The sequence below is a fragment of the Coregonus lavaretus genome (genome assembly GCF_964263955.1).
Source record: "Coregonus lavaretus genome assembly, chromosome: 9".
NCBI lineage: Eukaryota > Metazoa > Chordata > Actinopteri > Salmoniformes > Salmonidae > Coregonus > Coregonus lavaretus.
In genome coordinates this window covers 28,981,291-29,001,527 of record NC_139996.1, presented here as the reverse complement: position 1 = coordinate 29,001,527, position 20,237 = coordinate 28,981,291, and the positions used below count along the sequence as shown (strand labels likewise).

General features: G+C 41.2%; 1 protein-coding gene across 1 annotated transcript; it reads left to right on the top strand.

The window, feature by feature from the left end:
- Window positions 1–5,957: 5,957 nt before the first annotated feature.
- Window positions 5,958–16,463, top strand: LOC311134483 (ras and EF-hand domain-containing protein-like). Its single transcript, XM_084168170.1, has 17 exons — window positions 5,958–6,406; window positions 6,574–6,726; window positions 7,742–7,832; window positions 10,751–10,846; window positions 12,249–12,326; window positions 12,435–12,550; window positions 12,658–12,726; window positions 12,927–13,008; window positions 13,137–13,201; window positions 13,311–13,506; window positions 13,591–13,701; window positions 13,824–13,968; window positions 14,063–14,144; window positions 14,674–14,788; window positions 15,336–15,449; window positions 15,540–15,616; window positions 15,709–16,463. Exons 1-17 carry the CDS (start codon window positions 6,096–6,098, stop codon window positions 15,809–15,811), a joined length of 2,004 nt encoding a protein of 667 aa, XP_084024296.1. The 5' UTR covers window positions 5,958–6,095; the 3' UTR covers window positions 15,812–16,463.
- The last annotated feature ends 3,774 nt before the right edge of the window (window positions 16,464–20,237 follow it).

Genomic DNA, 20,237 nt, shown 5'->3' with positions numbered 1-20,237 from the left:
TTGACACTATTGCAAACCATTGTTTTTGACTATACATTTTGAATTATAGTCTCAACCTGTACAGAAATATCATACTAGTAATGTCTATACAACTCTTGTGAGCTCCATCAGGATTTCAAAGACTCCAGTTGTAACAAACAATTGAGGGGAAGAATTTGAAATGCTGTCTTTACAACTGAATTTCAAATGTATGATTTGTATTTTGTTACAAACATTGCAAGAAGAAATGGCAGCTTGGATCTGTTGAGTAAAGTGGTTGTTATCTAAAATCTAAACAATAATACATTAGCAGAACTCAGAACAAAATCAACCTGAATATCTACCATAATAGGCTCAGACATGCAGCATACAAATCTATTTTGTTTGATCACTGCTCCAAATTGATATATACTTGCATAAGGTTTTTGAGACTGTAGTAATAAGCTTCTACTGAGTTGCAGTAAGGAACCTCTTTCAGTTGAAGAACCACTTCAGTCAAGCCTTCTATTTGTGACAGTGCACCAGGTTTCTCTGACTCGTGTCAAATTGTCTTGTAAGTTTGTATGTAAAAATGTTTTGTAAATTGAGCTGCCAATGTAAAAAGCTGTTGTGAACTGTATTTTTTGTATTGTACATCACTACTGTTTCAGTTGTTTTTGTTGTTCTGTACATAAAAGCACCTTATTTTAATTTTTCAAATAAAGATAAATGGTTACATTTAGTTTCCTATATGGTTAATGAACTCTAAAGTTATAATGCATAATAGAATAACCTCAATGTAGAAAGAATAAGAATCTAGGACACAAATGGTGTTTGTCACATTGGTCTTAAAGGTCCAATGCAGCTGTTTTTTATCTCAATATCAAATCATTTCTGGGTAACAATTAAGTACCTTACTGTGATTGTTTTCAATTAAAATGGCCAAAATGAAACAAAAATAGCTTCTTAGCAAAGAGCAATTACTCAAGCAAGAATTTATCTAGGACTGTCTGGGAGTGGTCTGAGTGGGGAGGGGAAAACGTAAAACTAGCTGTTATTGGCAGAGAGTTTTGGAACTCTTTCTTATTGGTCTATTAAATAATGCACTGTATGGTGATGTCACCAGGGCTGCATTCAGTATGTGTTTACGTTCTGGAACATTCAATTGAACGGAAACGGTGCTGTACTGAACGACCAGTTGAAAACTTGGGAGGGGTTGGTGTGTAGGTTGAGGAACGCTGTCAGCATGGCCACTGCCCTTTAAATACGTCACTTATTGCTTCAAGCCACACCTCGCCACAACCATCAGACGGGAGCAAACGTACCTCAAAGCATGTTAAAGAACGTACAAGAACATTTTGGGGAAACATGTCATTCAGTACAAACCGTTCTGCAACATAGCAAATGTTTAAGCGAACTGAATGCACCTCTGGCAGGCCAAAACTCCATCTCCCCCTTAAACAGGCTGAAATTTCAGGTGGTCTTTTCAAACATCTCTTGCACTATTAGAGCATTTTCACAATTTCACAGTATTATTCCAACCTCATAGTGTGGAAATATACACTGAGTGTACAAAACATTAGGAACACCTGCTCTTTACATCTCTTATTGATGTCACTTGTTAAATCCACTTCAATCAGGGTAGATGAAGGGGAGGAGACAGGTTAAAGAAGGATTCTTAAGCCTTGAGACATGGATTGTGTGTGTGCCATTCAGAGGGTGAATGGGCAAGACAAAATATTTAAGTTCCTTTGAAGGGGTATGGTAGTAGGTGCCAGGCGCACCGGTTTGAGTGTGTCAAGAACTGCAACACTGCTGCCTAAAGGACTTCCAGCCAATTTGAGACAACTGTGGGAAGCATTGGAATCAACATGGGCCAGCATCCCTGTGGAACGCTTTTGACACCATGTAGAGTCAATGTCCTGAGGAATTGAGGCTGTTCTGAGGGCAAAGGGGGGTGCAACTCAATATTAGGAAGGTGTTCCTAATGTTTTGTACACTCAGGTTATATAAAACACAGGAATGTCACATTTTTGACTGCACTGGGCCTTTAAGCACTTGTTTGTAAAGCAAGCACCCATCAAACGAATTATATAATATAAAGGGTCAGTCATTGCTAAATGGATCCAGATCTTGGTGTAGCAGACTAGTTCCAGACTTGCCTGATTCTGCTATTACATTATCAATGTGTGGCCACAATATTATTATTAATATTTTTTTTATCCAGTTGGATAAACACTCCAAACAGCCTACCCGACCGCTCGGAGGCGTCTCCATGGTCCTAAAGCACACCGTTGCCCTGTTTTGAATCACATTCCAATGATAAAACTGGGGGGGACAAAAATGCAATTTCAGAATGTGTGTGTGTGGGGGGGGGGGACCCCTGACTTTCACCACCCTGTGAAGTTCATCATAACTTATTTCATCTGTAGCCTAATAAAGTGCATGCTTTCCCGACTAGTCGTAGTGGGAGGATCACACAACGTCATCGCGTGACTCCAAGTTTACTTTGTTATGATGGTTACTTTATCAATATTTGCGTATAGAAGTGTTTCCACAGTCATTTATCACATAATTAATTGTACTGACTCAGAAAGATCCCACCATGTCGAACAAACAAATGATCCGTCGGCATTTATACAATTGTACCGAAACTTCCTATTTCCATCACAGCTGTCTTAATTTTTAAAAAATATGGTATGATTTTACTCACATAAAAACTGTGGATGGAAACGTGGTTAGTGACTGTGTTCTCTGTCAACACATTAGTCACATTAAGGCGGAGAACAGTGTTTGCTGACGCATTCTACCAGACTCATATAAAAACATCTGTGAAGAACAGCGAAGAACATGTTCAGACTTTATTTGAGCCTAATTCTTGCATTGTCATGTAAAACAAATAGGCCAATAATTTAGTTCGGTATTTTTTGTAGAGCTGTTTCTGTCACAATAGTGAAGGCATGGAACTGTAGTATGGCTAGGGATATCACATGGTAGGGTGGAGTTAATTACCGTATGCACACAGTGCAACAATGGCAGGCAGGCAAGTATTCTTGATAAAGAGTGCAGTCCACACCTGAAAGGACAATAGATAAAGAGTCTACTTTAGTGTAATAAGCTAGGTTTCCATCCTATTGGAGACAGATTTTCATGCGAATATTCTCAAATCCGCATAAAGAGAAGTTGCGCATTTTCCCACCAGTGGTGTGTTTCCACCTAAAATACTTGTTGATTAAAAAAAAAATCTGTGAGTGATGATGTAGTGCACATGAATGTAATTGTTCGTTTACGTTTTCATGTATCGAATATAAATCTAAAGTTCAATGATGGATATTCTAAAGTTCAATGTGTTTCCATCGCATTTTCAACTCTAGCCAACAGCTTGCAGATACAGTGTGGGTAGGCTAGTCTACATTATGAGATTATTATGGATAAGAGTGAGAATATTTGTATTTGTCAAACGGCAGTCAAGCATCGATCATCATGTCACCAGAATCAGACCCTCGATATTTATTGGAAAGGAGCTTCAACATCACCATGCACTTCACCACCCTGCGAAGTTCATCATACGTTATTTCATCTGTAGCCTAATAAATTGCATTGTTTCCAGAGTGGTAGTAGTGGGAGGACCACACACCATATCATCGCGTGACTCCAAGTTTACTTTGATATGATGGTTAGTTATATCAAGATTTACGCATAAAGGAGTTTCCACCGTCATTTCTCGCGTAATTAATTTTACCAACACAAAAAGATACCATGTCCAACGACCAAATTATGACGGCATTCATACAATTGGACCGAAACTTCTTGTTTCCATCACAGCTGTAGCAAAACTGTTTTTATATGGGATGACTTTACTTTCACAAAAAGTGTGGATGGAAACGTGGTTATAGGTAGGATCCTTGCCATATCCTACCAATGGATAAAAAAAAGAATCTTCCCGACTGTGCAAATGCATCATATAGCCTACTATTTATACAACGGGTTACCAACATATTAAAATAAGGATTGACATATTTTCATTAAAAACGTTATTTTTATGAATTGATTCATACTATTTCATCCTTTCACAAGATATAGTCCTGACACAAATCTAGGGTTGCTACCGAAGCCGACTGGTCGTTCCTTCTATCCTTCGGTTGCCAGAGACACGACCCAGTCCTTCAGTCTTTTTGTTCTATATCTATGGACGCGACCCAGTCGTTCGTTCTAAATGTTCCATTGCCATACTGGCTGGCAACGTTATCCATTGCTTGCTAGCTAGCCAACTACAGCTAATTTACAGTCACGTCAAAAAGTGCAGCCAGAATAACAGCAAAGTAGCTGCATTTGCATTTGTTCAAGCTGTTTACTAGTGACAATTATTTGGAAACATACATAACAATGAGCTAATGAGGCGCGATTTCGTCTGGCAAAGAAAATGTGCTCACTTGTTCAGAGGAACTAGCCAACAACACAGCTAACACAATAACTTCAAACTGAAGCTGGAAAGACTGCAAACTATCTGCACTCCGTTTTGTTTCACATTTTTTCAATTGACATTTCATTGTATATATCCATAAAAATTATGCCAGCTGATTCATGATTTTGACTGGCTGAGAAATGCTGCCTGCCTGTCTGTCTCATCCAGACTGCCAACATGTTCATTACTATTGGACAGCTGGAGATCTAATTTGAATATTGAAACAATGTTGCAAATGTAGGAGAGACTGACAACAAGGTTTATACAAATGCTGTTGAAAACTAAATGTTAGTTTAAAAGAAATGTGAGATAATGTCTGGATGCGTTTTATAGTGGAGATCAAGTTTATAAATTGCCTGGCTGGGCTGATGAGACAATGGATTGCGCAGTCAGCTGGAACAGAGTAAATAGGCATTTTAATGTCATAGATTTAGCCGGTGGTTATGGAGGACTAAAAGTGCCACAATTAAATAAATAAATACACCATTAAATAATTACTTAAATGTGTCATTAATTAATTAAAATTAGAATTAAATACATAAATGTGTAATTAAATGTATCATTAATTAATTCAAATACCGATTCATTTTATGTAAAATACATATATAATTATTTCACTATTTACATTTACATTTCATGATCCTGCATTGCAGTGATTCATGAATTACTTAAAACTGTCAAACTGACCCATCAAAGTCAGTGGGCGGGGCTAACGCGAATCTAGTCTGATCCATTGCTTTGGTCTGAAGTAGAGTAGGCCAACCTGGATAGAGACAATGGAGGATCTCCGTGAACTTTCCAGGGAGTTGGTTAGAGACATTTTAAACTTAGCAGAGGATGTAGAAGCAGGACCTGCTGACATTATCCGGAATTGATTTGTCTTGGCTTGATGCAGAGGGTAACCAATCAGGCGTTAGGTTCCGCCTACCAACTTTTGATGGGTCAGTTTGACAGTTTTAAGTAATTCAGGAAGCACTCCAACGCAGGACCATGAAATGTAAATGTAAATAGTGAAATTATTATATATGTATTTTACATAAAATGAATCGGTATTTGAATTAATTAATGACACATTTAATAACACATTTATGTATTTAATTCTAATTTTAATTAATTAATGACACATTTAAGTAATTATTTAATGGTGTATTTATTTATTTAATTGTGGCACTTTTAGTCCTCCATAGGTGGTAACTTGTGGAATTGCCACTGCTGGAATGCGGTTTTAACCAATCATCATTCAGGATTAGAACCACCCATTCTATAAAAGGTTACAATTCATCATAGACAAGTTTCCCACTAGTAATTGCCAGTTGGAGGGGCGTTTAATTGGATTTTCCCCAGTCGTATATGGTAACTTCCCACTTGGTTATGAACGCAAAACAACGCAACGCAAGTATGGTATGCTTGCGCAGTCTCGCCCATTTTGAGCCAGCTGAGCCAATCAGTGGCCTTTTGATTGTACGGTAGTGAATAGAGTTCATAATTAGCATGGGAAAAGTATTACCGCCTCCTCTTCTCACCTCTGGCAAGTGTCGGGCGGAAATTCTGAATGCTGGTGCTGGATAACATTATACAAATAAAGGTGGGGATCAAATGGTCCAAGCTGTTGCTAGCCTATCGATTTCCCAAGGCGGACTTAATGTAACTTTTAAACTCGAAATACGAAGCCATGGACAAAGCCAGCCTCCAAAGAGTGTTTTCAGCGTGTGACATTAACAAATCTGGTGTGATTGAATTCGAAGACTTTACGGTTGTTTGTCGAGAGCTCAATGTGCCTGAAGACGAAATCAAAACTTTATTCAACAAATTCGGTGCTAGTGCAGATGGATGTATCAATTACAGCAATTTCTCCTCTCGGTTTCAAGAGGTTTCAGAAACATTGGATTTAGCCTCTTTTGGGGCGTCTCCTCAAAGTCAAGAGAGTCCTTGGGACGAGTTCCAGAGCAGGATGGACGATGTAACAGGTCTCCTCTCAGGAAGGTAAATCTGTCTGGTGGTTGGTTGGTGTGAATAGTTTGACAAATTTGGACTTGCTCTTACAGTAGACTGTGGGTGCAATATGTAGATATTCGTTAATCCCTCTGATTTTTATAAATATGTAACATTTTGAAATTACTGTTGTCCATAGTCTCGTTCTTCTCTTTCAGACTGCGTGATCAATTGGCTGAGCTGTACCAAGCCATTTACTCCACCTCAGAACCTCTCATGTTGCAACAATATGAGGGATTTATTGATGCTCTTGTCACTGAGAGCAAGGACCACAGGCTTGAGAGCGAGCAGGTGGAAACCAGTTTAAGAAGGTAGCAATTCAGTCATAGCAGCATACCTTGGGTCAGATTCCACAAGGGGTGGAGGGAAACACTAAATTGAGAAAAAATCTACCAAATGTATTGCCTGAATATGTTATCTTCTCCCTCTAATTGGGTTCCAAAGAATGGAACATATTTATATCAGTTAATTCGGTCATTTGTCTGTTTGTGTTACTGGATACACATATGTAATGTTCATGTTGTGGGATATCCGTGCAACAATGATCCAATCAAGAGCAGGCCTGTGCTGTTAATCAGTTTACTTTTACAAATGTGAGTTGATTGTGCCAGTAACCTATGCATCCCACAGAAAAGTGATCATCACACATAATTGCATGTTTCCAACTACTGAATTCAACTACTGAATTGTAACCTTAGATGGGGTGGAGTCGGTTTTGTGGTTCAGAGGCTGCATTTCATTAGATAGGGATTACATTTCTCAAGGAAGTAGGAAATCTTAAATGAGTTGCTCTGCCTGATCTCATCATTATCTCCTTGTAAACTGAGTTGTCCCTTTATATATTTCCATTCAGGCCTATTCCCTTCACTTATGCAAATGAATGTGCCTGTAAAACCCAAAATTCTGACACAAATATAGATGTTTAATCAATTTGTCATTCATTAAATCTCAAACTATGCAGAGCCCAGTCTTGTGAACCTGTGGCATTTGCCTCCTAGGGGGCCTCGCCTGACTCATGACTGGCTGGACCAAGTGTTGTCACCTGATTATGACAGAACACATTTAACTGAGTAGTGAGTCCTGCCCGCTCAAAGTAGACCATTAGATGAAAACACATGGGCAATGGATACAAATGGACCAGATATGATTGGAACCAAAAGGTGTACTTCTATGTGCCGTGTTGCTGTTTTTGAAGGCTTGCAAACAATGCCTCAACTTCATTTTCTGACTCATCACTTTTGCTGAACTAGTGTTTGGGCAGTTGTTTTGCACTTGATGGCATCCAGGGCAGACATGTAAATGGTATGTATCTCTGTGTGCCGACAGAACAGAGGCGCTCAACACAAGTCGGTTGACAAAGCTGGAGGAGAACATGCAGCAGCAGCTTTCCTGTGTAGAGGACAGGGTGAGAGAAGAGGTAAGTGACATTCTGAGGACTGCGTTACATCAGTATAGTACACAGTGCTAGAAATTAAACATTTAATTTGCTCTATATCAACTTAAGAACTATAAAAACAAAGCAAGCAAATAACTTGAGCTGAGTCATTAAGAATGCATTGGTTTAATTGAAAACATACCTTTGGAAAATTTAAAAAGAATGAATGAGAAAAAGTTAAGTAATAGGGCTTATATTGGGGCATATGGTACACTACATGACCAAAAGTATGTGGACCCGTGCTCGTCCAAAATCATGGCCATTAATATGGAGTTGGTCCACCCCCTTTGCTACTATAACAGCCTCCACTCTTCTGGGAAGGCTTTCCACTAGATGTTGGAACATTGCTGCGGGAACTTACTTCCATTCAGCCACGAGCATTCGTGAGGTCGGGCACTGATGTTGGTCGATTAGGCTTGGCTCGCAGTCAGCGTTCCAATTCATCCCAAAGGTGTTCAATGGGGTTAAGGTCAGGGCTCTGTGCAGGCCAGTCAAGTTCTTCCACACCGATCTCGACTAACCATTTCTGTATGGACCTCGCTTTGTGCACGGGGCATTGTCATGCTGAAACAGGAAAGGGCCTTCCCCAAACTGTTGCCACAAGGTTGGAAGCACAGAATCATCTAGACTGTCACTATATGCTGTAGTGTTAAGATTTCCCTTCACTGGAACTAAGGGGCCTAGCCCAAATCATGAAAAACAGCCCCAGACCATTATTCCTCCTCCACCAAACTTTACAGTTGGTACTATGCATTGGGGCATGTAGCGTTCTCCTGGCATCTGCCAAACCCAGATTAGTCCGTCGGACTGCCAGATGGTGAAGTGTGATTCACCACTGCTCCAGAGTCCAATGGCGGCGAGCTTTACACCACTCCAGCTGATGCTTGGCATTGTGCATGGTGATCTTAGGCTTAGTGTTGCAACTGAGGACAGACGGTTTTTACGCGCTAAGCATTTCAGCGGTCCCGTTCTGTGAGCTTGTGTGGCCTAACACTTTGCGGCTGAGCCGTTGTTGCTCCTAGACGTTTCCACTTCACAATAACAGCACTTAGTTGACCAGGGCAGCTCTAGCAGGGCAAAAGTTTGACGAACTCTGGTTGGAAAGGTGGCATCCTATGACGGTGCCATGTTGAAAGTCACTGAGCTCTTCAGTATGGGCCATTCTACTGCCAATGTTTGTCTATGGAGATTGCATGGCTGGTTCATGCTCTACAACATTCGCAGAGTACGACCCTACCTTACACAGAAAGCGGCACAGGTCCTAATCCAGGCACTTGTCATCTCCCGTCTGCATTACTGCAACTCGCTGTTGGCTGGGCTCCCTGCCTGTGCCATTATACCCCTACAACTTATCCAGAACGCTGCAGCCCGTCTGGTGTTCAACCTTCCCAAGTTCTCTCATGTCACCCCGCTCCTCCGCACACTCCACTGGCTTCCAGTTGAGGCTTGCATCTACTACAAGACCATGGTGCTTGCCTACGGAGCTGTGAGGGGAACGGCACCACCTTACCTTCAGGCTCTGATCAGACCCTACACCCAAACGAGGGCACTACGTTCATCCACCTCTGGCCTGCTAGCCCCCCTACCTCTACGGAAGCACAGTTCCTGCTCAGCCCAGTCAAAGCTATTCACTGCTCTGGCACCCCAATGGTGGAACAAGTTCCCCCACGACGCCAGGACAGCGGAGTCACTGACCAACTTCCGGAGACACTTGAAACCCTACCTCTTTAAGGAATACCTGGAATAGTATAAAAGTAATCATTCTAGACCGCTTGACTTTTTCCACATTTTGTTACATTACAGCCTTATTCTAAAATGTATTAAATAAATTACACACAATACCCCATAATGACAAAGCGCAAACAGGTTTTTGAAATTTTAGCACATTTATAAAAAAAGTTAAACATACCTTTTTATTTACATAATTATTCAGACCTTTTGCTGTGAGACTTGAAAATGAGTTCAGGTGCATCCTGTTTTGAGATGTTTCTACAACTTGATTGGAGTCCACCTGTGGTATAATTCAATTGATTGGACATGAAAGGCACACACATGTCTATGTAAGGTCCCACAGTTGACAGTGCATGTCAGAGCAAAAACCAAGCCATGAGGTTGAAGGAATTGTCCGTAGAGCTCTGAGACAGGATTGTGTCGAGGCACAGATCTGGGGAAGGGTACCAAAACATTTCTGCAGCATTGAACGTCCCCAAGAACACAGTGGCCTCCATTCTTAAATGGAAGTTTGGAACCACCAACACACTTCCTGTTGAACCCGATCAAACATCTCTGGAGAGACCTGAAAATAGCTGTGCAGCGATGCTCCCCATCCAACCTGACAGAGCTTGAGAGGATCTGCAGAGAAGAATGGGAGAAACTCCCCAAATACAGGTGTGCCAAGTTTGTAGCGTCATACCCAAGAAGACTCTAGGCTGAAATCACTGACAAAGGTGCTAAAACAAAGTACTGAGTAAAGGGTCTGAATACTTATGTAAATGTAATATTTCAAAAAACCTGTTTTTGCTTTGTCACTATGGGGTATTGTGTGTAGATTGAGGGGAAAAAACAATTAAATCCATTTTAGAATAAGGCTAACGTAACAAAATGTGGGAAAAGTCAAGGGGTCTGAATACTTTCTGAATGCACTGTATAGTGTATGTTGGAAATAAAGATGAAACTGTTTTCATTTAAAGAGAGGGGCTAGGCCAGGGACACTCCTTTCTGCAGCATTCCTCCTTGCCTCGGCACAGGTGTTTATCCGCATATGTGGTAGAGGAAGTAACAGGGAGAGGGAGAACAGCCAGCTCAAACTTACAAAGGCCCCTCTATATAGTTTTGTGAAAGCCCCTTTTTTAATCCAGAGCCAATGAGCAAAGTTCTCTCCTTGGGTTTCATGTCTGTAGGAGCGTAAGAAAATTGAGGGAGTCATGGATACACTCCGGAGAAGGCATGATAATGAAGTGGCAGATCTGCATACTGCTGTGGACAGGTTGTTGAAGGTAGGTGTCATTCCTTTGAAACAGGTTATTTTACCTATTTCACTTATTGACCTGTTTGTGTTGAAAAGTTATGATGTTTGGCAATATTATCCTTTTACACTACTCTATTTACATACACTGCTCAAAAAAAATAAAGGGAACACTTAAACAACACAATGTAACTCCAAGTCAATCACACTTCTGTGAAATCAAACTGTCCACTTAGGAAGCAACACTGATTTCAATACATTTCACATGCTGTTGTGCAAATGGAATAGACAACAGGTGGAAATTATAGGCAATTAGCAAGACACCCCCAATAAAGAAGTGGTTCTGCAGGTGGTGACCACAGACCACAAATGTGCATGTGTCTGCTCAAACGGTCAGAAACAGACTCCATGAGGGTGGTATGAGGGCCCGACGTCCACAGGTGGGGGTTGTGCTTACAGCCCAACACCGTGCAGGACGTTTGGCAGAGAACACCAAGATTGGCAAATTCGCCACTGGCGCCCTGTGCTCTTCACAGATGAAAGCAGGTTCACATTGAGCATGTGACAGAGTCTGGAGACGCCGTGGAGAATGTTCTGCTGCCTGCAACATCCTCCAGCATGAGCGGTTTGGCGGTGGGTCAGTCATGGTGTGGGGTGGCATTTCCTTCCTCCATGTGCTCGCCAGAGGTAGCCTGACTGCCATTAGGTACCGAGATGAGATCCTCAGACCCCTTGTGAGACCATATGTTGGTGCGGTTGGCCCTGGGTTCCTCCTAATGCAAGACAATGCTAGACCTCATGTGGCTGGAGTGTGTCCGCAGTTCCTGCAAGAGGAAGGCATTGATGCTATGGACTGGCCCGCCCGTTCCCCAGACCTGAATCCAATTGAGCACATCTGGGACATCATGTCTCGCTCCATCCACCAACGCCACGTTGCACCACAGACTGTCCAGGAGTTGGCGGATGCTTTAGTCCAGGTCTGGGAGGAGATCCCTCAGGAGACCATCCGCCACCTCATCAGGAGCATGCCCAGGCGTTGTAGGGAGGTCATACAGGCATGTGGAGGCCACACACACTACTGAGCCTCATTTTGACTTGTTTTAAGGACATTACATCAAAGTTGGATCAGCCTGTAGTGTGGTTTTCCACTTTAATTTTGAGGGTGACTCCAAATCCAGACCTCCATGGGTTGATACATTTGATTTCCATTGATAATTTTTGTGTGATTTTGTTGTCAGCACATTCAACTATGTAAAGAAAAAAAGTATTTAAGATTATTTCATTCATTCAGATCTAGGATGTGTTGTTTAAGTGTTCCCTTTATTTTTTTGAGCAATGTAGTTTCAGGCAGTTTTAAGCGTGAATGTGATTTCAGGTGATAAATAATCATATTTATGATTCATTTGAAATGAATGGAAACATTTTCATTGTAGTGCCAAGATGAATCTGAACTCAACAATTCCAGGCAGGATGTTGACAAACTACACCAACAAATATGTGGACTGACTATGGTACGTTGGATCAATTCAAGATAGACACATAACTGTATGTTGAGTCCCATTTACATTATTTCCTGTACACTTTCCAGTAATATTCTACATATTGCATGCTCTCCTCAGGAAAATGAGCAGTTACGGAGTTCTCTCGTCAAAGCTCAGACAAACATCTCCATTCTGCAGGTAGAGATGGACAAGCTGAAGAACATGTATGCAGACCAGAAACTTCAACATGAGAGGTGAGATCAGACTTCATTCTCAGGTCCAATGGATCAAGTCCAACTCAGTTAATACGGACTAGTTGATTACAGGGCACAAATGTATTTGTAAATTTTTGTTTTCCCAGAGAAAGTGATGACCTGAAAAAGATGGTAATCGAGTACCAGTCTTACTCCAGTCACATTGAAATACTTCAGTAAGTCTGTCCGACCCGATTGTCGGTTAGTATGTCCTTTCATGACAATTGTTTTTGTTGTATCGAAGTAAAGCATAGCTTTGAGTCATGCATGCACATCCGTGCAGTGCAAACCTTATGCTCATTGTTAATAGAAGTTGACAGGCTAAAAGATTAGTAAAGCATATGACATGTTCTCTACATTGACTCCTTCCTATTAGGGTCATGAACAAAAAGCTGTATGACAGCAATGATGACTTGCGCTCTGCCTTAGTCAATGATGTGGCATCAAGTAAAAGGAGGGTAAGTCTTGGTTGTTTTCACTCAAGATAAGTTAGACTCACATTTCCCCTTACATTTGCATTTATAAGGCATCTCTACAATGCTTTAGTTTCTCTTTGTTTACAAAAGTGTTATAAATCATCCCACAGCTATCCCCCAACAGTGAAATCGCAGCTCGAAGAATGAAGCCAGTTCGACAAAGCACGCTTATAAAGTACACATACTATATCGTTATCCTATAAATCTGGACCTATTGATTTGATCATGTGAATTGACCACTTTTAACTCATGTTCTTATTTATTCGTTCCTATTTTTGGTCCAGTTCAGGGGGAGAGAACACAGCTGTAGACTCCAGTAAAACAACCTACTCCCATGTAACCAGCTGGGCTGATAGATACCTGGACAGTGGTGTGTCCCTGCCTATGGACACTACTGAAAGCTCAGGCAGCGAGTCTGACAGTGATGTCTCTACAGAAACAGTACACCACAGTTATTCATATGTGCCCTCAGACATTGAGGTAAGGGTAACCGAAAGGTTTGACCAACTATTTTATTAGTACATTTCACATGCTAATACATGAATTTACCTATTTCTGTACCAGATATCAGACGTGAAATCAGATGCAAGTCAGGCAACACTGTCTGTAGCTCCCAGAAAACCTAGCTCCATCGCTTCGTCCATTCGGAGACGCTTGTCTGCTTTCCCCATAAAGGTAAGGCAATGAACTGAGATATTCAGTTTTGATGCGCAGGAAGACATTTTGTATAGGGAGGTTTATGTGGAATTGGCATATGCATTATTCTTCATAACTATGTGATGCTACTTGGTCCTCAGCCAACCGAAGCAGACATCGTTGACACTGGTGGCTCTGCTCACATGTACCGGTTAGTTTTGGCGGGAGATGCAGGATCAGGGAAGTCCAGCTTTCTATTGAGGTTGAGTCTCAATGAGTTCAGGGGAGATATTCAGACGACGTTGGGTAAGTACAGTAACAGGACAGTTTTTTTTTTTTATAGTGGTAGAATTAATGCAGAAAGTGCATTGCCCTTACCATTACATAATGTTGTTCTTAGGAGTTGATTTCCAAATCAAGAAGATGTTGGTGGATGGAGAAAAAACTAACCTCCAGATATGGGATACTGCTGGACAAGAGCGGTATGTTTCTGTATATTGACATTCTAAAAGCCTTGGTTACAGTCCTTATGGTGTTGCTCTAATTAAACAAATGCTGGACAGATTTAAAATAATCACACCTTTCAGTTGAACTGTCAAGCAAAAAAAATACATTACATTTACATCATTTAGCAGACGCTCTTATCCAGAGCGACTTACAAATTGGTGCATTCAACTTATGATAGCCAGTGGGACAACCACTTTTTTTTGGGGGGGAGAAGGATTACTTTATACTATTCCAGGTATTCCTTAAAGAGGTAGGGTTTCAAGTGTCTCCGGAAGGTGGTCAGTGACTCCGCTGTCCTGGCGTCGTGGGGGAGCTTGTTCCACCATTGGGGTGCCAGAGCAGCGAATAGCTTTGACTTGGTGCTGTGACACATTGACATACTAAAAGCCTTAAATGTGTGGTCCCATAATGTCTTGGTGATGTGGCTGTTAATCTGAAGTGCTGCACAGATTCCAAATGATCATGTAATGTCAATAACTAAATGGGATTTCCCTGTTACTGAAGGTTCCGTAGTATTGCCAGGTCTTACTTCCGTAAAGCCCATGGAGTCTTACTGCTGTATGATGTCACTTCTGAGAGCAGCTTCCTTAATGTCAGAGAGTGGATGGGCCAGATTCAGGTACCAGTCACAGTTGAGGGGTTTTATGGTCCTTGGGATTTAAATAACTTGGAATGGGATTCCTAAATAATTGCTAAATGGGTGTCTTATTATAGGCAGATTTTATGAGTTAATTCATTTTTTTGAGGCCATAATGGTCTTTGCAGGATTATTGTAAATAATAATTTGTTCTCAACTGGCTTGCCTATTCAAATAAAATTAAAATAAACTGTGTAGTTTGGCTCCTGGATGCTGATTTGGCTGAAAGCCATGGTATATCAGACCGTATACAACGGGTATGACAAACATTTATTTGTACTCTTTTAATTACATTAGTAACCAGTTTATAATAGCATTAAGGCACCTTGGGGGTTTGTGGTATATTGCCAATATACCATGGCTAAGGGCTGTATCCAGCAGGCGCTCCGTTGCGTCGTGCATAAAAACAGCCCTTAGCCGTGGTATAGTGGCCATATACCACAAACCTTATAACTGAAATATACAATATAAAAAGAACAATTACGCATAAATCAGGAACTTACTGAAGAACAAACTTCCCTTATCCCAGGAATGCAGGGATGAGCAACTCCCAATGTGTGTGATTGGGAACAAAGTGGACCTGCGAGAAGATCGACCGGAGGGAAGCTGTGTCAGCACTGTCGACGGGGAAAGGCTGGCTAGGGTACAACTTTTTTTTTTTCCCAGTCAAAATAACAAGATGTTCATGGGTCCATCAACTAAATATTGATCACAATATTACCATATGTTTCAGACATACAATGCCCTGTTCTGTGAAACTAGTGCCAAAGTGGGAACTAATGTAGTGGAGGCAGTACTTCACCTGGCAAGGTAAGAATCCTAAAACCCCTTCCATCCAATCCCTCCACTTCCCTACCACGAATACCTAAACTATAACTAAGAACTTAATTTTTTCCTAACAGAGAAGTTAAAAAAAATGTGAAACTGAGACGGCAATCAGACTCACCGGTAAAGTTGAGTTTAAGCGGTCCAAAGAAAGCTCTGACTAACTGCTGCAGAGTATAACCATGGAGGCCCATCACCAAATGGAATTGGGAAATGCATCTACTGACTGGAGACTAGGGAGGATGGGGGCTCTATTTTAGCACCACCGCTTTTGTGATAGAGATCTGTTTTGTGTAGTAGTTCTGCAATGAGTAGCTAAATATGTATAACAAATTGAGATTACTGTAAAGTTAACTAAATGTATTTTAATCTAATAATTGTCCAATCTTTAGCAATACAGTCAACTCCTGATAAATGTAATAGTCCTGGACTCTCCTGAATATTGCACATAACTGGTCTGGAGCATGTAGATCTCCAGAGATGGGACTGTTGTACACTCATCAGGAATTGACTGCATTCATATATTGAAGAAAAGCACAGTTGAAGTTGTTCTAGCTCAGTCAAGAGACTGCAATGGTCAATGCCCTTGCTGTGGTTAGAAACATGCAGAAATTAATCACATTTTACACCTAGGTGCTTTTAGTATTTATTTCATTTTAGCTGATTTTGTGTTTTTATTGATTAAAGTTTCTGTACAGGTGTGAATTATAATTTGTTAAATAAAAGTTCCCCAGATTGAATCCTTTCATTTGTTTATTTGATTATCATCTTACAGCACTGTATATCCCATCCTCAATATAAAAGTAAGAATAAACATGGTATAGACAACCATTAACAAAATCACTAGATGAGTTATTTAAAATCTAGGAGGGATACAAAAATATGATTGTTTTGTAATTCTAAGTAGTGAAGTTTGACATTTCTGCTCTTTACATTGTAAATACTGATTTAACATTAGACCTGTATTGAAATAGGCTTAAGCATTAGTCATTCAAAACCATTCATTTCTCAAACTATACAGTACAACCTCCACCACAAAAGATTACAAACTGGTTCTGTACCCCACAGCATGGGACAAAAAAATAACTGGTCATCTTTGAATAATAGGTAACATCTTGATCTGAGAATAGTTGTGTTTGGGCTCTGTATCCTGCTGCTATTTGGCTTTCTCATCGCCTGGCTTAGGGTCATTGGCTTTTTTCTGCTTCTGTTGCATTATCTCTGCATCCCTAAGGAAGACAAAAACAAAATGAAATGCATGTTAAAAATGTGTCTGACAGACTGATACCTTTGGTTCACAGTCTGTCATATTTGTTTGGAAAATGTCCTCAAGCTTGACAAGACAATGTTGAATAAAATGATTAACGTACTTTACCGGTTGTCCACGCGGTTGGTCCTTTTGCAGATATGAATGTGAGACAAATCCACCGGAAAATATAATTAAACTTTCCAAAGCGCTGGTAGTGTGTTCAGATTTATATCACCTGAAGCATGAGCAGAACCATGTAAACATGTGCATGAGTTCTACAACTATGCATGTGTCTAGTACATGTATTTTCATCTTGTGCTCATGCTTCAGGTGATAAATCCGAATGCACTACCAGCGCTTTCAAAAGTTGATGTAATTTACTTTACGGTGGATATATAGTCTCACATTCCTATCTGTAAAAGGACCAACCACACACAACCAGTAAAGTGATTTTATTCAGCATTCTGGCTTGTAAAGGTTGTGAAAGAAACTTTCCTGATCCAAAAGCCAAATTCTGCCTGACATAGTTCTATGCAATTCAATGTCCGGTCTTCAGGCTAGTCTCAATTGTGGACATCCCCTTAGTATACCAGGAAAACGTCCTAATAAACAAAACTAGTAACAATTGGCTGTTTATTGCTCACTACAAACACGACTTACCTCAGCTTCCTCGCAGCTGCAGACATGCCATCATCTGCCTTCTTTCCCTTGTCATTTCCTTGCTTTTTGGCATTTTTAGCACGAGCAAGGTCACGCTGATTTCCCCCTGCAAAGCAATCGATTTGAAAGACCTAGGTGAGTACTGTTAGTGATTGTTAATGTACATTTTTAATTTTAAAATCATAACCTTGCTGAGTAGTGAGTACACTAAACTTAGTCCATAGCTGTTAATAGCCATCACTAGCCGGCTACCACCCAGTTACTCAACCCTGCACCTTGGAAGCTGCTGCCTTTGGAAAGTATTCAGACCCCTTTACTGTTTCCACATTTTGTTACGTTACAGCCTTATTCTAAAATGGATTCTACACACAATACCCCATAATGACAAAGCAAAAACAGGTTTAGACATTTTTGCTAACTTATAAAAATTAACATTTACAACTATTCAGACCTTTACTCAGCACTTTGTTAAAGTACCTTTGGCAGCGATTACAGTCAAGTCTTCTTGGGTATGACAATACAAGCTTAGCACACCTGTATTTGGGGAGTTTCTCCCATTCTTCTCTGCAGATCCTCTCAAGCTCTGTCAGTTTGGATGGGGAGCGTTGCTGCACAGCTATTTTCAGGTCTCTCCAGAGATGTTTGTTCAGGTTGAAGTCCAGGCTCTGGCTGGGCCACTCAAGGACATTCATAGACTTGTCCCAAAGCCACTCCTGCGTTATCTTGGCTGTGTGCTGAGGGTCGTTGTCCTGTTGGAAGGTGAACCTTAGGCCCAGTCTGAGGTCCTGAGCGCTCTGGAGCAGGTTTTCATCAAGGAACTCTGTACTTGGCTCAGTTAATCTTTCCCTCGAGCCTGACTAGTCTCCCAGTCCCTGCCGCTGAAAAACATCCCCACAGCATGCTGCCACCACCATACTTCACCGTAGAGATGGTGCCAGGTTTCCTCCAGACGTGACGCTTGGCATTCAGGCCAAAGAGTTCAATCTTGGTTTCATCAGACCAGAGAATATTGTTTCTCATGGTCTGAGAGTCTTTAGGTGCCTTTTGGCAAACTCCAAGTGCGCTGTCATGTGCCTTTTACTGAGGAGTGGCTTCCGTCTGGTCACTACCATAAAGGCCTGATTGGTGAAGTGCTGCAGAGATGGTTGTCCTTCTAGAAGGCTCTCCCATCTCCACAGAGGAACTGTAGAGCTCTGTCAGAGTGACCATTGGGTTCTTGGTCACCTCCCTGACCAAGGCCCTTCTCCCCCGATTGCTCAGTTTGGACAGGTGGCCAGCTCTAGGAAGAGTGTTGGTGGTTCCAAACTTCTTCCATTTAAGAATGATGGAGGCCACTGTGTTCTTGGGGACCTTCAATTCTGCAGACCTTTTTTGGTACCCTTCCCAAGATCTGTGCCTCAACACAATCCTGTCTCTGCGCTCTATGGACAATTTCTTCGACCTAATGGTTTGGTTTTTGCTCTGACATGCACTGTCAACTGTGGGACCTTACATAGACAGGTGTGCATTCCAAATCAAGTCCAATCAATTGAATTTACCACAGGTGGACTCCGATCAATTTGTAGAAACATTAAGGATGATCAATGGAAACAGGATGCACCTGAACTCAATTGAGTCTCATAGCAAAGGGTCTGAATACTTATGTAAATAAGGTTTGTTTTTATTTTTAATAAATTTGCAAAATTTCTAAATGTTTTTTTCGCTTCGTCATTATGGGGTATTGTGTGTAGATTGCTGAGGATTTTTAATCTATTTTAGAATAAGGCTTTAACGTAACAAAATGTGGAAAAAGTCAATGGGTCAGAATACTTTCCGAAGGCACTGTACATAGACATGGAATCACTGGTCACTTTAATGTTAACATACTGCTTTACTCTTCATACAATGGGGAGAACAAATATTTGATACACTGCCGATTTTGCAGGTTTTCCTACTTACAAAGCATGTAGAGGTCTGTAATTTTTATCATAGGTACACTTCAACTGTGAGAGACGGACTCTAAAACAAAAATCCAGAAAATCACATTGTATGATTTTTAAGTAATTAATTTGCATTTTATTGCATGACATAAGTATTTGATCACCTACCAACCAGTAAGAATTCCGGCTCTCACAGACCTGTTAGTTTTTCTTTAAGAAGCCCTCCTGTTCTCCACTCATTAACTGTATTAACTGCACCTGTTTGATCTCGTTACCTCTATAAAAGACACCTGTCCACACACTCAATCAAACAGACTCCAACCTCTCCACAATGGCCAAGACCAGAGAGCTGTGTAAGGACATCAGGGATAAAATTGTAGACCTGCACAAGGCTGGGATGGGCTACAGGACAATAGGCAAGCAGCTTGGTGAGAAGGCAACAACTGTTGCCGCAATTATTAGAAAATGGAAGAAGTTCAAGATGACAGTCAATCACCCTCGGTCTGGGGCTCCATGCAAGATCTCACCTCGTGGGGCATCAATGATCATGAGGAAGGTGAGGGATCAGCCCAGAACTACACGGCAGGACCTGGTCAATGACCTGAAGAGAGCTGGGACCACAGTCTCAAAGAAAACCATTAGTAACACACTACGCCGTCATGGATTAAAATCCTGCAGCGCACGCAAGGTCCCCCTGCTCAAGCCAGTGCATGTCCAGGCCCGTCTGAAGTTTGCCAATGACCATCTGGATGATCCAGAGGAGGAATGGGAGAAGGTC

What these genes read in the sequence shown, in the direction of transcription:
- LOC311134483 (XM_084168170.1), top strand. Translation starts at nt 6,096, where the DNA reads ATGGACAAAGCCAGCCTCCAAAGAGTGTTTTCAGCGTGTGACATTAAC. An exon ending in ACAGGTCTCCTCTCAGGAAG is followed by an intron (nt 6,407 to 6,573) that starts GTAAATCTGTCT and finishes CTTCTCTTTCAG; the next exon opens with ACTGCGTGATCAATTGGCTG. An exon ending in AGTGGATGGGCCAGATTCAG is followed by an intron (nt 14,789 to 15,335) that starts GTACCAGTCACA and finishes CCCTTATCCCAG; the next exon opens with GAATGCAGGGATGAGCAACT.